This window comes from Tetranychus urticae, chromosome 1 (genome assembly GCF_039701765.1).
Source record: "Tetranychus urticae isolate SD_2017Ah chromosome 1, NJAU_TeUrti_SD_1.0, whole genome shotgun sequence".
Classification (NCBI taxonomy): Eukaryota; Metazoa; Arthropoda; class Arachnida; order Trombidiformes; family Tetranychidae; genus Tetranychus; species Tetranychus urticae.
This window is the reverse complement of record NC_142958.1, coordinates 27,402,454-27,418,628: the sequence shown is the minus strand read 5'-3', so window position 1 is coordinate 27,418,628 and position 16,175 is coordinate 27,402,454. Positions and strand designations below refer to the sequence as shown.

Sequence of the window (16,175 nt, the reverse complement as noted above, 5' to 3'; positions counted from 1 at the left end):
ATTGACTCAATTGAATTTGAATTATTGGTTGATTTGATGTGATTAGTTTTACTACTTTTTGGATTTGATTTTCAATTTTTATTGTGAAACGAAATGAAATATGAAATCAATTATTCAGTCAAAAAAAGTTATTTTATTTTATTTTCTAATGTGAATCGTTTTGTTTGTCTAAACATTATGATCATTGTTTTGTTTTCATATCCTTCATGTTGGTTGTGTTTTATGATAAATCTGGTGGAATTGTTATTGAGAAAAAATTAATAAGAAGTAAAAATTATCATGGTTCGTAAATTACATAGTTAATTAAAAGACTGTTTTTTTGTTGCATAAACTTTTACAAAAGACGAAAAATGTAGATATTTTGATGAAGATAAATGATGAGGATTGGCAAAAAAACAATGCATAGACCACTGAGTTTACATGATCAAAAGAAAGATTGGAATTGGTGAAAAGTGCCGATTGACAAAAATTAAAATGAGAGATAAAAGTGAAATACTGAGGATGATGAAAATCAAGGAAGACAAGAGTTGGATATTATGGTTAAAATTTGACTTAGATTGTTGTAGAAAGGTTTAGTCAAACAATTTAAGGATTGGTATTATTCTTTCACTTGGTCTCTTGTTTAGTGTGACGATTAATTGAACAGAGTTTCCTCTGGTTTCACATTCTATACATCAATAATTGACTTGACTTGATTAATTGGTAGGAAATTTGTTCCCTTGATTTTGTCCAATTTTCCATGAATATGCTTATGAGGCCATATTTGTCAATAAAAACGTTGACCATTCCAAAAGAAGGAAGAAAAAATGCTAATGTTGATGATGCCAGCAATGATAATGATAACTTGAGCTGGAAGTGTTGTATAAAAAGCTTTTTTAACCATAAAGAAGCGATCTTCACTTTTGGCATTTGCAGTGTATATTTAACAGGAGATTGGTCAGTAAATTTATAGAAGCAATTCATCAGGCTTTTCAGTTCTTTCATGTCTTATCCTATGTTTTTTCTCTAGATGACGATTCTTTTCCAAATGGTGTTTGTGCCTCCTCTCGGCATCTCGGTGTCTCCTTTTATTCAATTCATCCAAAGAAAAATGTCCATCTGATTGGATTCTCATAGAATCAGATTGCTGCAAAAAAGGCAAGAAAACAAAATATTAGTGTCCATTGTTTTCACATTATGAGTTTGTCGTTGAAAGATACATGGAAAATCGTTTTCAAAATATTGAATTACCTAGAAAAAAGTGGTTAATTAGCGTTTAAATTTGTTAGTATGGCAGGTTTATGTAGTTAATGTTAATATTATATAACCGATGGCGGAGGAACAGGCATTTTTGGAGTCTATCGGAATAACAATAGAGATTAATCAAGAGATTAGAATGTGGATTGATAGATGAACAAAGTGTATTAGAAATACATAATAAATGAGAAAAGAACAGGATGAGGAAGATAAAAAGTGGAAATAAATCAACAACTAATATAATCAACAAAAAATTGAAAAGAATGGTAAACAACAACACAAACGAAAGCAAGAGAAACAAAAAAAATCAAAATGACTGATGATTGTTGATACGAGAATCCTTCTCACCCCATCTAATGGCCTCCGATCACAACCTGGTAAAGGTAATCCATCAGGTCCTAATGGACAGACTTGTTCATCCTAATTTAATGATGAAATAGGACAAGAACGATGATTTAAAAATCATAACAAGAAAATTGTTATCAATATAATATTTTGATTTAGGCGCTTCTCTGTCATCACTATCTGTTATGTCAGTCTCAATATGGCGTTCTTGTTGGTTCTTTCTCGTTCTTAACCGCCAAAAATCATTCAAGTCTGAATTGTTGAATTTGAGTTTCTGTTAATCAAGACTCTACTGTTTCTCTGTCACTGACTTTAATATTGTTTGAAATCATCTATATAAATTGTTTATTTCATTTAAGACAAATGTAAAGGCTCTCGGATGGAAATATTGTTTTTGATTCGCAAGTTCATCAAATATTGAGTTGAACTTATAATCATGTGCATTTAATTGGATTCTAAGAAGCTTTGGTTGACCAATAAATAAACAGATGATCAAACCTGGATGATTCTTTTGTCTCGTAATCCTCGTTTTCCTCTCGGACTCTGTAAACAATGAATACATACACAGGTTGGTCATTCCCATTTTATCTTATTCAAAGTTGGGACAGGAATGTATTGAGTTTAAACTAAACTAGAGGCGGAAGCGATCACGAATGATCGCGAATCTATTTCCACTGAGTAATTAAATCTACCTTTAAAAGACTAAAATTCTTGAGAAACCATCTTCAATTAGAAAAAAATTCGGAGTAAAATCTGGTCCTACACAAAACGAAATCCAAGTTTGGTACTTTGAAAGTGATTTCATAATATCAAAAACCTTCGAACAGATAAGATTTTATTCGCCCAAATGTATGTTGTTATGTATGGATTCATACAAAGTGCACTAATTCAAATTTATTATAGCTTTTCAGCTGCATAATGAAGATTCAAGACTGTGACTATATCAAATAAATAAGCAAATTGGAGCTGCTAAATTAATTTATAGAGTAAAAACTAATAAAATCTCTTGATTTAACAGGCTGGCAATTCAACGTAAAACATCGAGCTCTTAACTAAAGAATACAAAGGATCAAAGGAAGTGATTCAAATTATTCTGCTAAGTTCAACTGTTGATGTCTAAGGTACAGGAACTCACCGATGGTGCCGGATCGCCCTTTTCCCCTTTGGGGCCCTATTTACAAGAGAAGAGATCGGAAGATTAACCATGATTCATGAAAGAGTTTAGATCAAATGACTGAGAAGGTAAGAAACTAGCTGAAAAGGCTAATGAAAAAAAACTAAAGAATCTAAGGAAAATGAGTTAAATCATTCATTTTATAGCAGTGAAACTAAGCATTATGGATGAATGTGGTCGAAAGAATTCTTTCTTCAAATTATGTCGAATCAGAATTTTTACAGTTCATTACCGATAAGCCAGGAATTCCATCGGTTCCCTTTATTGATTGAATCAATCCGTCAATGATTCACAATTTTCAACGAATGGAAGCAAAGGATATAAGAAACAAATAATAACATGAAAACATTAAGTGCTTCTTATGGCTCTACATTGTTTTTAACCGTCCACTTTTTGTGGTTCAAACTACATACCGGTAATCCATGATCACCCTTTTCACCTTTAGGTCCCATCTCACCACGCTCACCCTGATTTATTGGTTGCAATGGAAAAACAAGAATCATCGAAGTTAATCATAAGGTTAAATTATGTTAAAAGAGTAAATAATCACCTTCATTCCATCAAGACCAGGTGGACCCTGATTTTTGACCACAATATCATACATAATGGATGTTTTAATGTATACAAGGGATATTATTAATAATTAGCATAAAATTTAAGTCAAATTTTTTGGATAGACACAATTATATTCATGCAAAAGGTTTCATGCAAAGTTAGTGATGTAAAAAAGCATTGAATTTTGTAAAAATTTTAGTTAACCGTCAATAATTTGAAAAGATTTCACATTACCATCAAGTGAGTGTATCATTGTGAGATAGTTTAACATGTTTGAAAAAATACAATATCAAATGTATAAATTTAATTTACAAATTTATATATTACTCTTCGCTCATTTATACTTATCTGATTTCACATGATTGATATATTATTTTCTATTTCATACCATTAATCCAGATCTACCCGGAATACCAGGAAAACCAGGCTCTCCTTTGATACCAGCAGGCCCAGGTAATCCCATTGGTCCTTGGTCGCCTTTTTCACCTCTTTCTCCCTGTTGCAAGATTAAAGTAACAATAAGAAGCAACACAATCAATATTGTCCATTATTAGGAGACAAAGACATTTGACAAGTGAACAAGTTGATGTATCTTTTACCTGAGAACCTTTAGCTCCATCGTTACCAGGTTCACCTTTCATGCCTGGAGGACCTCGAACTCCTGGTTCACCCTGAATCCAAGTAAAATCAAGTTGAGAAAATTTACGTTAAAAATGAACTCCAAAATTGGTTCAATAAAACATTGGTAACATTATTAGATGAAAGCTCACCTGTGGTCCAGGAGGACCTGGTGGTCCAGATAATGATTCAATCCTATCTCCAAAAGCCTCGTAATCTTTCATGTAACGCATTGCTTGAGGCTAAAGAAACAAATACAAAAATTATTATTGAAAGCTGAATCGATCAAAAGTCAGTATTGCAGACAAACAGAAATTCAGAAATCATGAAAACTGACTATTAACGTAATTGTGACACTTAATTGCTATGCTTATTTCAATTCTATTCATCTCACCAGCAATAGACTAAATTACATAATAAATTGTGCTCTTAAAAATGCTAAAACCCTAACAAAACAAGAAATATAAATCAATTAGAAAGATGAAATTATGTCAGAAAAGTGTCAAAAAATTAATGAATGCGATGAAAACATTAATAGATAACATGAAAGATATATTTTCTCATGGTTTTGACAAGCAATTAATTTAAATGTTTTCAAGCTTTTACGAACATTTCCATTGAAATAAGTGTCATACTGAGACGATTGTAAATGCTGATTAACTGCTTAATTAAAGTTTAAATCAATTTCAGTTTCTGTTTAACTTGACATTAAAGATGGGAAAAAGTTTGAAGACCAAACAAGAGATGGCAGCATCCGCAGAAGCATTACATGAAAATGAGTCAAAATGTTAACATACCACAAGATCACCTTTATCACCTTTATCACCTTTAGACCCTGTTGTTCCTGGTGGTCCCGGCAAACCAGGTGGACCCATCATACCTGGTGGACCAATGTCACCCTTAAAGGTTAAAAAGCAGTCGAGAGATGAAAAGATTTGAAGGAAATGGAAACCAAAAAAGGTAAGAAAATCAATCTTAAAAGTAAACTGAACCCGAAATGGTTACAAAAAACTGGACATCAACCATTAATGGATAATTGATGGATAATTTTGACTTTATTTGTTTACCAACAGATAAACATAACAAACCTGATGACCTTTATCGCCCTTTTCACCCGGAGGTCCTGGAGGTCCTTGAGCCCCTGCTGACCCATCTAATCCGTCGCGACCAATAAGACCTTGTTCACCCTGCAATTGGCGAGACAAGACGAGATGAAATAATGTCAAACACAACTGAATCTTTGATCCAGGATAAGAGTAACAATTTTACTCTTTGATGCAACTTGTTATAGACAATAAGTTGAATCAATTTTCAAATATAATTGAAAGGTAAGCTTAAAATAATGGACAATCAAATCAAAAAATTGACTTATTTAAATGTAACAATCTGTCAAGTTGATTTATTGAGCATTGCTTCCAGCTGAGTTGTTTGTTCAAAAGAAAATCAATTTTTTGATAAATTTTTATTTTTTCTTCTCTTTTAGTTTCCTCCTCGTTTCTCTTGGATATTGATTGATGCCAAAATTGAAAGGCATTTTGAAAAGCTCTTAAGACATTAAATAGACCAACCTGAGGTCCAGGTAATCCAATGTCACCCTTCTCGCCTTTACTGCCTGTTAAACCAATGTCACCTTTTGGTCCAACATCTCCAGGAGGACCCGCTTTACCGGCTTTACCCTACAAAACCAATTAGAGTCAATTATTTGTCTTTAACTTGAAACCAATAAATTGATAAATGGTCAATTTAAATAGACCAATTTGTTTTACTTACAACCAAAAACCAGATTTGGATTGTTATTGGTTTGATTGTAAAAAAAGGTTACATAAAACTTGATCGCAATGGTTAGTTGAGTAAGCAATAGTTAGTAAATGTTAATTGTAAAGGTTGATTGAAAAGACATTTCAATGTAATTATTATTGACAGTTAATAGGCTTATTGATGCCTTTGATTTCAATGCTTTTTTCACTTCACTTGAAGTGTGTAAAAAGAGGGAAAAGGTGAAATTGAATCAACAAAATTATTTATTTGATTAATCAGAAGGTTTTCAAAATTTTCTGATAATTAATTGAGAAAACGTATTTTCTTTATTTACTCATTTCTAGTTGATCTTTCATTGAATCTAATTTTACAGACTAAAAGTAATGATTGATGTACTTAACTTTGATTCAAAAGCCAAGTTTTAAATACAAATTTATGATTTTAAACTATCAATAATCAAGATAAATTGCTATAAATTAATAACTTGAAATTTGCTAAATTAACAGACAAAATGAGACCATTAAGACTGAAATTAGAAGTAAATCTTTATGGTTTTGATGGAAAATTTGGAAGAGAAAAATTGTGACCTTTTCTTAGCCATTTTTCCTTGCAAGCAATTCAATATTTTCAGCAAAATAATCATGAAACCAACTAACGATTACTTCAAGTAAACATTTTTATAACTAATGACTTGAAATTGAATGACCAGAAAAGATTGAAAACGCTCTGATTTAATGCAATCAGGATTAAATCAACTAATAAATTGGAGGTTAAAATGGTTCTAAAATAACGAGTTTTGATAAAATTGAAAATAACAATGAGAAATGCAGGCAAATAAACATTTTGGGAAAAGGTTAATTGTGCCAGTTAATGTAAATTAACCCATACCCGTTTGCCTCTTCGTCCTCTTTCACCTCTATCACCTTTCTCTCCATGTTCACCTTTAGGTCCTATTTGACCGGTATCACCCTTGATTCGTGATGATTAAGGTTTTATCAAATTCAAGTTAGTCGATGTTAGTTGGTTAATAAACAATTGAAAAGAAAGAAGTTAAATGGTTCAGTTTGGTTAGTTTGTTGAATGGGACTGCGATCAACTAGAAAAGTGAAAGGTTAAACAAGGGTTAAAACAAAGGTTACCTTGCGACCCGGTGGTCCAGCTGGTCCAGGAGGTCCTGGAGGCCCAGCAGGTCCTTCAATGAATCCAGTAGGGAAAGCATTGCCATCCAATGTTGTCGTTAACCCTCGATCGCCCTTGTCTCCTTTATCACCCTAAAAGAGTGACAACAAAAAAAGGAATCAAAATTTTCATTCCTTTACTTTCAAAGTTGACATCTAATTGTCTCTTCAACACTTATTATTAAAAATGTCAATTCCAACAATTTACAGAGAAAATGATTCAAATTTCAATTTCAACAAATTTAATGCTTTGATGAAACCCGAATCTTTTCACATTTCAATTTTGTCTTTTTTAAAAGCATTGAACATTGAAAGATGAAAAAGTATTGAAACAATGTTTTACCTTTGGTCCAGGCAAACCATCCTTACCAATAGGGCCTAGAGGACCTGTAGGCCCAGGAGGTCCAGCTTCACCTCTTGGACCCTAAAAAGTGAAATAACAAGATAAATAAAGTTGAAGAGCGTGAAAATGAAATGGCGAAAAAGATGAAAACAAATTTTCCAAATGTTGATGACAAGCGTGTAAATTGTTGATTATAAAGGTAGCAATTGGTAATGATTGAACAAGGAATCGTTTGATAAATCATTTGAATGAAACAACAACTTGATCCTCACTTTGACTAACCATCAATCAAATGATCACTTAAACGTTAATCTTTCAACCTTAAAGGTTAACATGAACAATGATAATATTATTAATACACAATGAGACTTACCGGTTCACCAGGAGATCCTTTAGATGATTCAATGGAAATAAAAAGAGAGAAAAAAGAATGTGAAAATGGTGAAAAGATAATTTGATTAGTTGATTATGGTAATGATATGTGCAAGTTAAGGTAAAATGTGTAAAGGATTTAACCAAAAAATTACCAATTCTTCCATCGAAACCTGGTAATCCAGTTAGTCCTGGTGGACCAGGAGGTCCAGGTGGTCCAGGGTTTCCAGGTTCACCCTTTAACAATGAATAAACATTTTGATTAGTAATCAAGAGAAAACAGTTTTTGTAAAAAATTTACTGAAATGAAAAGATTGTGTAAAATAAAAGGTAAAAGCATCCAAAAAAGCAAAAGAAAAATGAAAAAAGAAAATGTAAATTAAAAGGTTTCAACTGAAAATAAACGATAATCATGATTGACTTGTAATTTCATTGACTTACTTTGAGTAATAACAAGTCACCAGGAGATAGAGTAACTCCTAAACTTGCAAGACCCTAAAAGGATGATTAGTTTGAGATGATTGAGACAGTTAACCAGAATCAATTGGAATCAAGTCTAAATTCAAACTTATTTTCCTAGAGAAGAGTAACTTTCAAAGGTTTCAACAATTTAACCTAAAAACAGTTTAACATTAAAATATCAACCTTGCAACATTTTCTGACAAAGAAAGTCTAAAATCCATTTGGTTGATTGTTCCGTAAGTTAATCAAATCTTGCATCTAATCATGTTACTCGGCATTTCCTAGTCATTCATCTATCCATTTATCACTCCCTTTAACCATTAACCGGCAACATTTGCAATTTAACATTTCAATTGAATGAGAATTATAAGAAAAGAAGAGAAAAACTGATTCAAGATTCAAATTGATCAGTCTTCAGTCAATCTACTTTCATCTCAATGTTTCTGGTGCTTTTTGCGAATAATTAACATTTCTTTCGTTGAAAGGATTCAATTTGCGAAAATAACAAATGCAAAAAAGGTGATTTTCATTCAAGATATTTCAATTCATTGTTCAGCTTTTTTCTCCAAAAAATTGACTTCAACTGAAAAGTGTTGATCAAGACATTAGCCACTGATGTAAGCCAAAAACGTTGAAAATTGAATTGAAACTGTTGACTTACTCAATGTAACTCAACTGTTAGAGTCACAAAATTAAATTAGATGAAAGTGGGAAAACAATTAACCCTGTCAAGATTAGAATCACTTTTGCCTTTGTTAGTAAATTGTTGGTAAATTGTTTTGTCGATGGATCAACATTTAACCCAAAGAATTGTCACTTTGGGTGTTCTCATCGTTCATCACCAAACAGCGTAGGAATGAGTCTTTACAATCATTTGTAATGTCGCCTTAAATTGACCGTTTTGATTGAAAAGTAAAGAGAAGCTGATTGATGATGAACGACGAGATTAGTGATTTACTTGGCCAAGGAAGAAAAGCGATCAAGAAGAAGAAGAAGATGAAGATGAAGAGGCTTTCAGCAAACAATTCACAGGATGACATGAAGTGCTCAACTTGAACGGAAATGAATGCTTTTAGAAGATGCTTTAACAAGATTATGGCGAAACGATAGCTTCCATTAAAGTTGCAGTTAATTTACAGAGATTAGTTTAAAAGATAGTCGCCTGTAATGATCGGGTAAATCATGAAATGGACTTGAATTTTGTACTCAAACAATTGACAAGCTTTGAGGTTTGTACAACATTTGACTCCGTGAAGAGCAACTCAATAAAAATAGATTTCAAGATATCGAGTTTAAAGTTGCACACTTTTCAAGTAATGAAGATAATATCATGTACTAATCATGTAAATTAATCTGCAATTTAATGATGAATCCAATGAGCCTTATCTTTCAATCAGATATCAACCAACCTTGAGAGCAATTACTTCAGCATACCCAAGCGGTCCTCCTTGTAATTGGGTAACTGACCGTTTAACGCCACCCTAAAATGGTAATTGATAGAGTTGTTAATTGTTGTTGAATACAATTGGAAAGCAATCGATAAGAAATGTTATTGAAAAGTTACTTTTTGTTATCAATGTTTAGGACATTAAATGATTAACTGTTGAATATGGATTGGTTAAATGAGTTTGATGTTAAACTTGATTCAATGTTATACATTATTCAGGGAGTTTTGTTGTGTATTTGTTAGTTATTTAGATTGAAAGATATCAAGTTTACTGCTTACCTTTGTCGTTGTGAATAAATCAAATCCACTTTCACCCTGTCATGAGATAAAAATGGAAACAAGATCAATATTTCAAAGTCAGTTGAGATGCTGAAGAAGATGGAAAAGGGATAAAAAAATGTCTCTAATCTAATGGTAAATGATATGAGCAAGGTAATGACGATTATAATGGGAAAAGTGGAAAATGATAAATGAATGGAAACTTACTTTATCTCCTTTATCACCCTTCTCTCCCTGTAGAGACACAAATCAATTCAATTTAAATTAAAATATCAATCAGTTCTGTTCTTCTTTTATCATAACATGGACATTCGTCCAGTTCAAGAAAAGATTTCATAAAAATGTTAAAACAATTCAAAATGGCAAAGAATTGAAAAAACGACTAAAGGATTGTGAGTTCCGTAGCGATTGATTTGTTTTTTGGCCAATCTTAAGAAGACGATTTCTTTGGTTCTTAGGAACTTTGATAAGAATTTTTAACTTTTCTTCTTATCGCGATCAAATAGTCGCCTAACATGTACTACTTACCGGATCACCTTTTGGACCATCAATGCCAATCGCGCCCTTTTAGATGAAAATAGAAGAGTTAAGATAAGAATAAGAATTGTCTTAAATATTGAATAATGACTTACAGGGAAACCAGGTTTACCAGGAGGTCCGACAGGTCCCTGAGTAAAGAGATGGAAATTGAGTAAGGAATTGTAATCATGAACGATCGTTGTAATTGATTAACGATTAAACACTTTTGTATTAAAGGTATTTTGGAAAATATGAATAATTCTTTCAGATGATTTTCTCAGATTTAGGTGAGAAGAATAGAAATACGAAAATTGTTAAATGAATAGCTGCAAACATTTTGTGTCAATATTTTCCGAATGACAAAAGATAAGGATTTGATAAATTGACTTCCAGAAATATTGAAATAGAGAACGGTATTCATTGGAAAATCTAATTTCTCATCTGATTCAATGATTGAATAAAATTGAGAAGCAAGAACGGAAGTAAAGATATAAAACTGCTTTGACTTGAGCAAGTTGATTGAATGTTACAGACAAAGTCGATATTTATTGGATGAAAATGAAGAGATGAAAAAAAACAATTTAAATAAACTAACAGAATTTTCGGTTCTTAAAAATATATTACAATAATTATATTAGAATTAACGAAAATGAGATTTGCAAAATATAATAGGAAATGCTAAAATTTTATTGCCATCTCTAGGTAAAGATAAGTTGGAGATGCAATAACTAAACATTATCACAATAAGCTTAAACATTGACAGTAGATGATAACAATATCAGTCAATGGTAAATTCAATTGAACCTCCAATATTTCAAATTAGATTTTCTCGATTTCTTTCTCATTTTAAGCCAATAGACTGTCATAAATGGACACAAATAGCGATCAGATTTTTGAGAAAACTGATTCTTCCATAAAATTGTTTCATTCTGGAGAGAAAATAAGTTTTCTATTCATAAAAATACGATGAACAATTTGCTTTAATTCAAGCATTTTAATCAATCCAAGCTGAGCTTAGAGACTCGACAAATGAGTCGAAATTTTCGACTTTTCATTTATTTCGATTGTAGCTGAACTGATTTAGTTGAAAAGGGTTGAAGTGAATCTTTCCTTCAATTTATTTTTCTATTATCTTTCAATCAACTAAACTTGATTTAAAATTTATCACTGAATCTGAATAATTAGATGATATCTAATACTTACCGGAGATCCGAGTGTTCCTGGTTCACCTTTTTTACCGCGTTTTCCTCTTTTTCCAGGAGGACCTGAAATGAAACAAAAGAAACGGAAAAGGTAAGAAAAAATTCCAGCAAAAAGTTAACAATCGTTTAATCAATTTATCCAATCATTGAACTCAAAAAAGACTGAAAATCAGAATGAATAACAATTGACAAAAAGCAAATTCACTTCGTGCAGCATCCAACAGGATCTTTATTGTTACAACATTTAGCATCATTTGCATTACAAGATAATTGATAATTCCTTTGATTAACTGGGAATAAAGCGAGTGAATTATCAATTATCATTGAGAAGGCAAATAAAATCAATTTGAGACACTTTTCCTCACTACAAGTAGATGGAAAAGCTCTTGAAAAAGATTGAATAAAGAGTTTGATTACTTTTTTAGGACCCTTTTGTTGGATGTTTATCCACAAAATTTATTGCTTTTTTCACTCCAAGATTAAGTGTGAAAAAAAGTGCCATTGGACTAGTTTTTGGAGTAATTATTTCATTCTGTTTATGCAAACTAATGGAAAGCAAAAAATTGGTAAAAAGATTGGATAAAATGGATTTCAACATGTAAAGCTTGTAAGCTTCTGGGATTATCCTCTGTTTGCTTTTGTTGCCGTTGTTGTTGAACAAGGTAAAGGTGGAAAAAGAAAAGTTTTGTAAAGAAAAAACAAACTGAAAGCTGTTCAGGATAATTGAGATATATTTTTGCTCTACACTTCAAGTTATTGTTAATATTGGAATAATAATGTTTTCAAGTTTTTTCAAGATACAACAACATCGACTCTTTACAATCACTTCATTTGAATTCATTGAAAATCATATTTGGGTTAAACTTTCAATGTAATTGTAATGTTGTGGATCGTTTATGAATTTTAATTGAAATTTTTTTCTCCAAAAACGAGAAAATCTTTTCTAAAGCATGAAAATCTGTGTCAGATTATTGGACAAAATTGACATTAGATGACAATTTTTATGTAATAAGGAAGGAATGAAAGTGGAACAGTTTGAGTCTTGATTCCGGAACGTTTTATAGTCGCTTTTTGGTCTATTTTTAAAGCTACAAAAATCATCTCTGAGTGATGAAGATGAATTGGTCTAAAGATGATTAGGTGAGGCTTTCGTTGAAACATCGTTACAATGTTACAAATGTAATCAAGATTAACACGAGTTGTTCGGGGTGAGAGTGGCAAGGAATAGGCCATAAATTATCATCAGTTTTCAATACAAGTTGGCCGTTGTTGGCCACATTAATCAACAATTTACAATTATCAAAAGTGGAAACAAAAAGAAAAGTAAAGTTAATTCAGAAAATGGTTTAAGGGCGTTTCACTGTTTTTCTGGTACTTTTACTTTTAAGGTGGTGAAGATACATTTATTTACCTTTCATTTAACCTTGTTGCCTTTTGAAAAGGTAAAATTGTAAACTCTAATTGATGTGAATACAGATTGAATTGGATGATAGTGAGCAATCAGATTGCATGATACAACATGGAAAGGTAATGGAAAGGTAAACAAGCTAGAAATTAATGTTTTAAAATTGCAACCAAATTAGTTGATTGTAGGCTGAGATAAGTAAAGGTCAAAATTCAATTTTTTTTGCTTTCATCTGTTTCTGTTTGTCAACTAATCAATACAATTGAACTAATCATGATAATTTAGTGATTGAAGACTATTTAATTGGCAATGGAAATTGTTGATTAACCTTTTTAATTCGTCAATATTTCCTTGATTATCATCGTTGGTTTTGTAAGTTGATTACTTTTACTTTCAACATTTACCTTTGCTTCCTTCATCTTTAATGAATCTGTTGAGGTTTTGTCTCTTTTTTTGAATCAAACATTTACTAATGATTGTCTGAGCTTAAGCGAAGACTATGGTATGAAAAATGTGGGGAAATTACCCACTCTAGAGCCAAAACTACTGGGCCAATCTCAACCAAATTTAATATCTAACATCCGTATGGCATAAGGCATTGCAGACGAAAATTTGGTTGAGATTGGCCCACTTTTACGAAATTAGTTAGTTTTGATAAAAACAGATGGCACTTTTCAAAAATTAATAGGACAAACTATGGGCAAAAACTTTCGGGACTTTGTAGGTTTGTAGGGACATAAAAGCTGAGTCCGTTAGAGTTATTACAAAATTTATCGATCTACAGTTTTCGATAAAATCTAACAAGGGAAGTGAGGCAAGTGGTACGGTTAGAAACGGATAAAAATGTATAATTCTTTTGATCATGATGAAAAAAGTTGGTTACCATACAAAGTTGAGAACGCAATTGACCTTTTCTATCTCGAAATCCGATCATTACTTTTCAAAGCGCATAAATCCATAGTGAATATAATCATAACTTTTGACTTTTTAACAAATTAAAAGTTTACTTCTGTGGTAAGTTACACAATTTCAACTTATCACTATGGCTTTATGCGCTTTAAAAGTAATGATCGGATTTCAAGGTAGAAAAGGACAATTGCGTTCTCAACTTTGTATGGTAACCAATTCGACTGCTTTCTGTGACCATGAGAGTTAGAGAACTGAAACTTTACATTAATCGATATAAATTGAAGTAACACGTTTTAGATTCAACGACAGTTCTCTTGTGGCTATTGCCCGTAAAAAATTATTACTTATTACTAAAATCTTTAGTCATATGTCAAGCTCAGACTTCACTGTTATCAACAGTAGTCTAGTTAAAGCTAATAGGAATAGACTGTAGACTTAAGTGATTAGATCAATTTTGATGAAATTCACGATTCGCTTGGAATGAAAGTAATCAATGAATTAAGTATCATTCTCATCTTATTATCTTTAAACTTGTCTTCTCGGTAAAGACGACTGACTCAACTAATGACTTGGAGATTCACTTTATTAACTCAATGCTAATTGACTGGGCAATAAGTCGATCGATTGACCAGACTGGAAGAAACAGTAAGATTGGTAAGACACAGAAAACTCAAGAATCCAGAAAAGATTATCAAATTGTAGTGAAAAAAGCAAAAGCTTTTAATCAAAACTCCAATCTTTGAACAATGTTTTGCATCGATTCATTGAAAAGGAAAGTTTGACTTGGAAATGATTTTGGATTAAAATTGAAAAATTGTTGAAACTTGAAACTGGAAGCTCTGAGTTTTCAATTTTTCCGAAAACTTAATAGAAATTGCAACGAAATTTCCAACCTTTTATATTGAAGTTTCAATGTGATGGAATTGCAAGAAAATTTTATTCCATCAGAATTTTTAAATCATTAGAACTTGTTTTTATTAATGGAAGGAAAAATAATGAAAGCTGATTGTTGGATTGATATTACTCACGCTAATGTGTTATTATTGATAAATAATTGTCTCTCTGTTATAATCAAACTCTTTCAGGTTAACATTGACTCTGCGATCTTGAAATATAATTTGGCTTGTTATTCAAACAACAAATGATGAATTATATTTTCCATTCTCAACATCATCATCATCTTTTAACAATGTTATCTTCTAAATTTCAATGTTCATTCCTCTCCATCAATTCCAAGTAGATCATTCATGTCAGGTAGAGAAAATGGAAAATGATGAAAGAATGATTGATGAGCGCAAAGATGGTGAACAAGAAGAAGAAAAAAGTAAATTCAAAACATGAATTTTGTGACTAAACAAATTTCGGCAAATCCAACAAGTAAAATGATTAGGTAAACCACTGATGAAATATTTATTCAAGTTCAATATAAACAGCAATCAAAAGTTGATTGCAAATGGATTTGGATTCAAGCGTGAAAATATTGAGCAAACAATTAACTGTTTTCGCCATTTTGTTTGCTCAATAAATTAACAGTCAACTGATTGACATTGTTAATCATGAACCTTGTTTTCAGATTTTCTTCTCATTTCTTGCAACAAACCTTCATTCTCCTGGTTACAGGTTCAAGTGGTTTCACACAAGACGTCCAGCAAACACTCTTTACACAAAAGATTTACTGTAACTTTATCTCACCTCATATTTGCTATTTTCATCAACTCAAATTACAATCAAAAATAATGATTATCATCATCAACGGCAAGAAAGTTACTTTCATTTTAACCATTATTTTGATACCTTGATATGGAAATTCATTGAACCTATCAAATGTCAATATTTATCTGAAAGTTAAACCTTTCAAATCAATTGATGTTTCAATCAACCTCAACCATGCTGTTGGATCGTTTTAATTGAATTTCTTTATCAACTTAAACCGAAGAGTAAGGTTGAAGAGATATCAATCATTTGTCTAGGTTTGAAGCAGCCACGGGGTGCGAGCCACACCGGGGCAGACCGTCTAACCCAGGTGCTAACCAGTGTTTCACCTCGGTATTAGGCTTTATCCAACTTCGTGACATTGCCAACAATTAGTAAGAATTTCTATTTTATTGAGTTTTATTATCTATCAGAGCAAAGCGAAGATTATGCTCAGTTTTAAAATTCCCGTTATAATTTCTTGTAAGCAAGTTTTTAGACGAACAGACCGCAATGCGTTTAAACTTGGTATAGAATGTTTTAAGGACTAAACTTGAATGCATTAAATTTTCAAGCTCATTTTAGGTCATTTTCGAGAATTTTAACTTTGAACTTCAGAAGTCATTTGGACAACAATTTGCACTCAAATAACAATATTAGCGAAGTTGTAACATTTTAAAG

General features: G+C 31.7%; 1 protein-coding gene and 1 long non-coding RNA gene across 7 annotated transcripts in view; one reads left to right on the top strand and one right to left on the bottom strand.

The window, feature by feature from the left end:
- Positions 1–113: 113 nt before the first annotated feature.
- LOC107364349 (uncharacterized) overlaps positions 114–16,175 on the bottom strand; it is a 29,543-nt gene continuing 13,481 nt past the window's right edge. The window contains exons 3-21 of one of the 6 annotated variants that reach the window (XR_003082679.2): positions 11,490–11,551; positions 10,400–10,435; positions 10,296–10,331; positions 9,975–10,001; positions 9,768–9,803; positions 9,451–9,522; positions 7,735–7,816; positions 7,581–7,597; positions 7,208–7,288; positions 6,826–6,957; positions 6,575–6,655; positions 3,306–3,332; positions 3,169–3,222; positions 2,988–3,014; positions 2,717–2,752; positions 2,080–2,124; positions 1,585–1,656; positions 1,231–1,337; positions 114–1,126 (exon numbers count right to left, since the gene is read on the bottom strand). Coding sequence is in view for 4 of the 6 variants with exons in the window: in XM_025161305.2 (XP_025017073.2) it covers positions 947–1,126; positions 3,699–3,806; positions 3,910–3,981; positions 4,081–4,170; positions 4,726–4,827; positions 5,017–5,115; positions 5,497–5,604; positions 6,826–6,957; positions 7,208–7,288; positions 7,581–7,597; positions 7,735–7,816; positions 9,451–9,522; positions 9,768–9,803; positions 9,975–10,001; positions 10,296–10,331; positions 10,400–10,435; positions 11,490–11,551 (1,340 nt within the window). In the remaining 2 variants the exon portion in view is untranslated. Of the gene's footprint in view, positions 1,127–1,230; positions 1,338–1,584; positions 1,657–2,079; positions 2,125–2,716; positions 2,753–2,987; positions 3,015–3,168; positions 3,223–3,305; positions 3,333–3,698; positions 3,807–3,909; positions 3,982–4,080; positions 4,171–4,725; positions 4,828–5,016; positions 5,116–5,496; positions 5,605–6,574; positions 6,656–6,825; positions 6,958–7,207; positions 7,289–7,580; positions 7,598–7,734; positions 7,817–8,020; positions 8,075–9,450; positions 9,523–9,767; positions 9,804–9,974; positions 10,002–10,295; positions 10,332–10,399; positions 10,436–11,489; positions 11,552–16,175 lie in introns of all 6 variants that reach the window. The other 5 variants (XR_003082680.2, XM_025161307.2, XM_025161308.2 and 2 more) reach the window with 5 other exon arrangements.
- On the top strand, positions 1,836–5,550 carry LOC112539094 (uncharacterized). The gene is made up of 6 exons (XR_016200882.1): positions 1,836–2,149; positions 2,600–2,823; positions 2,902–3,550; positions 3,710–4,888; positions 5,002–5,256; positions 5,412–5,550. It is a non-coding gene; the product is annotated as an uncharacterized LOC112539094 (long non-coding RNA).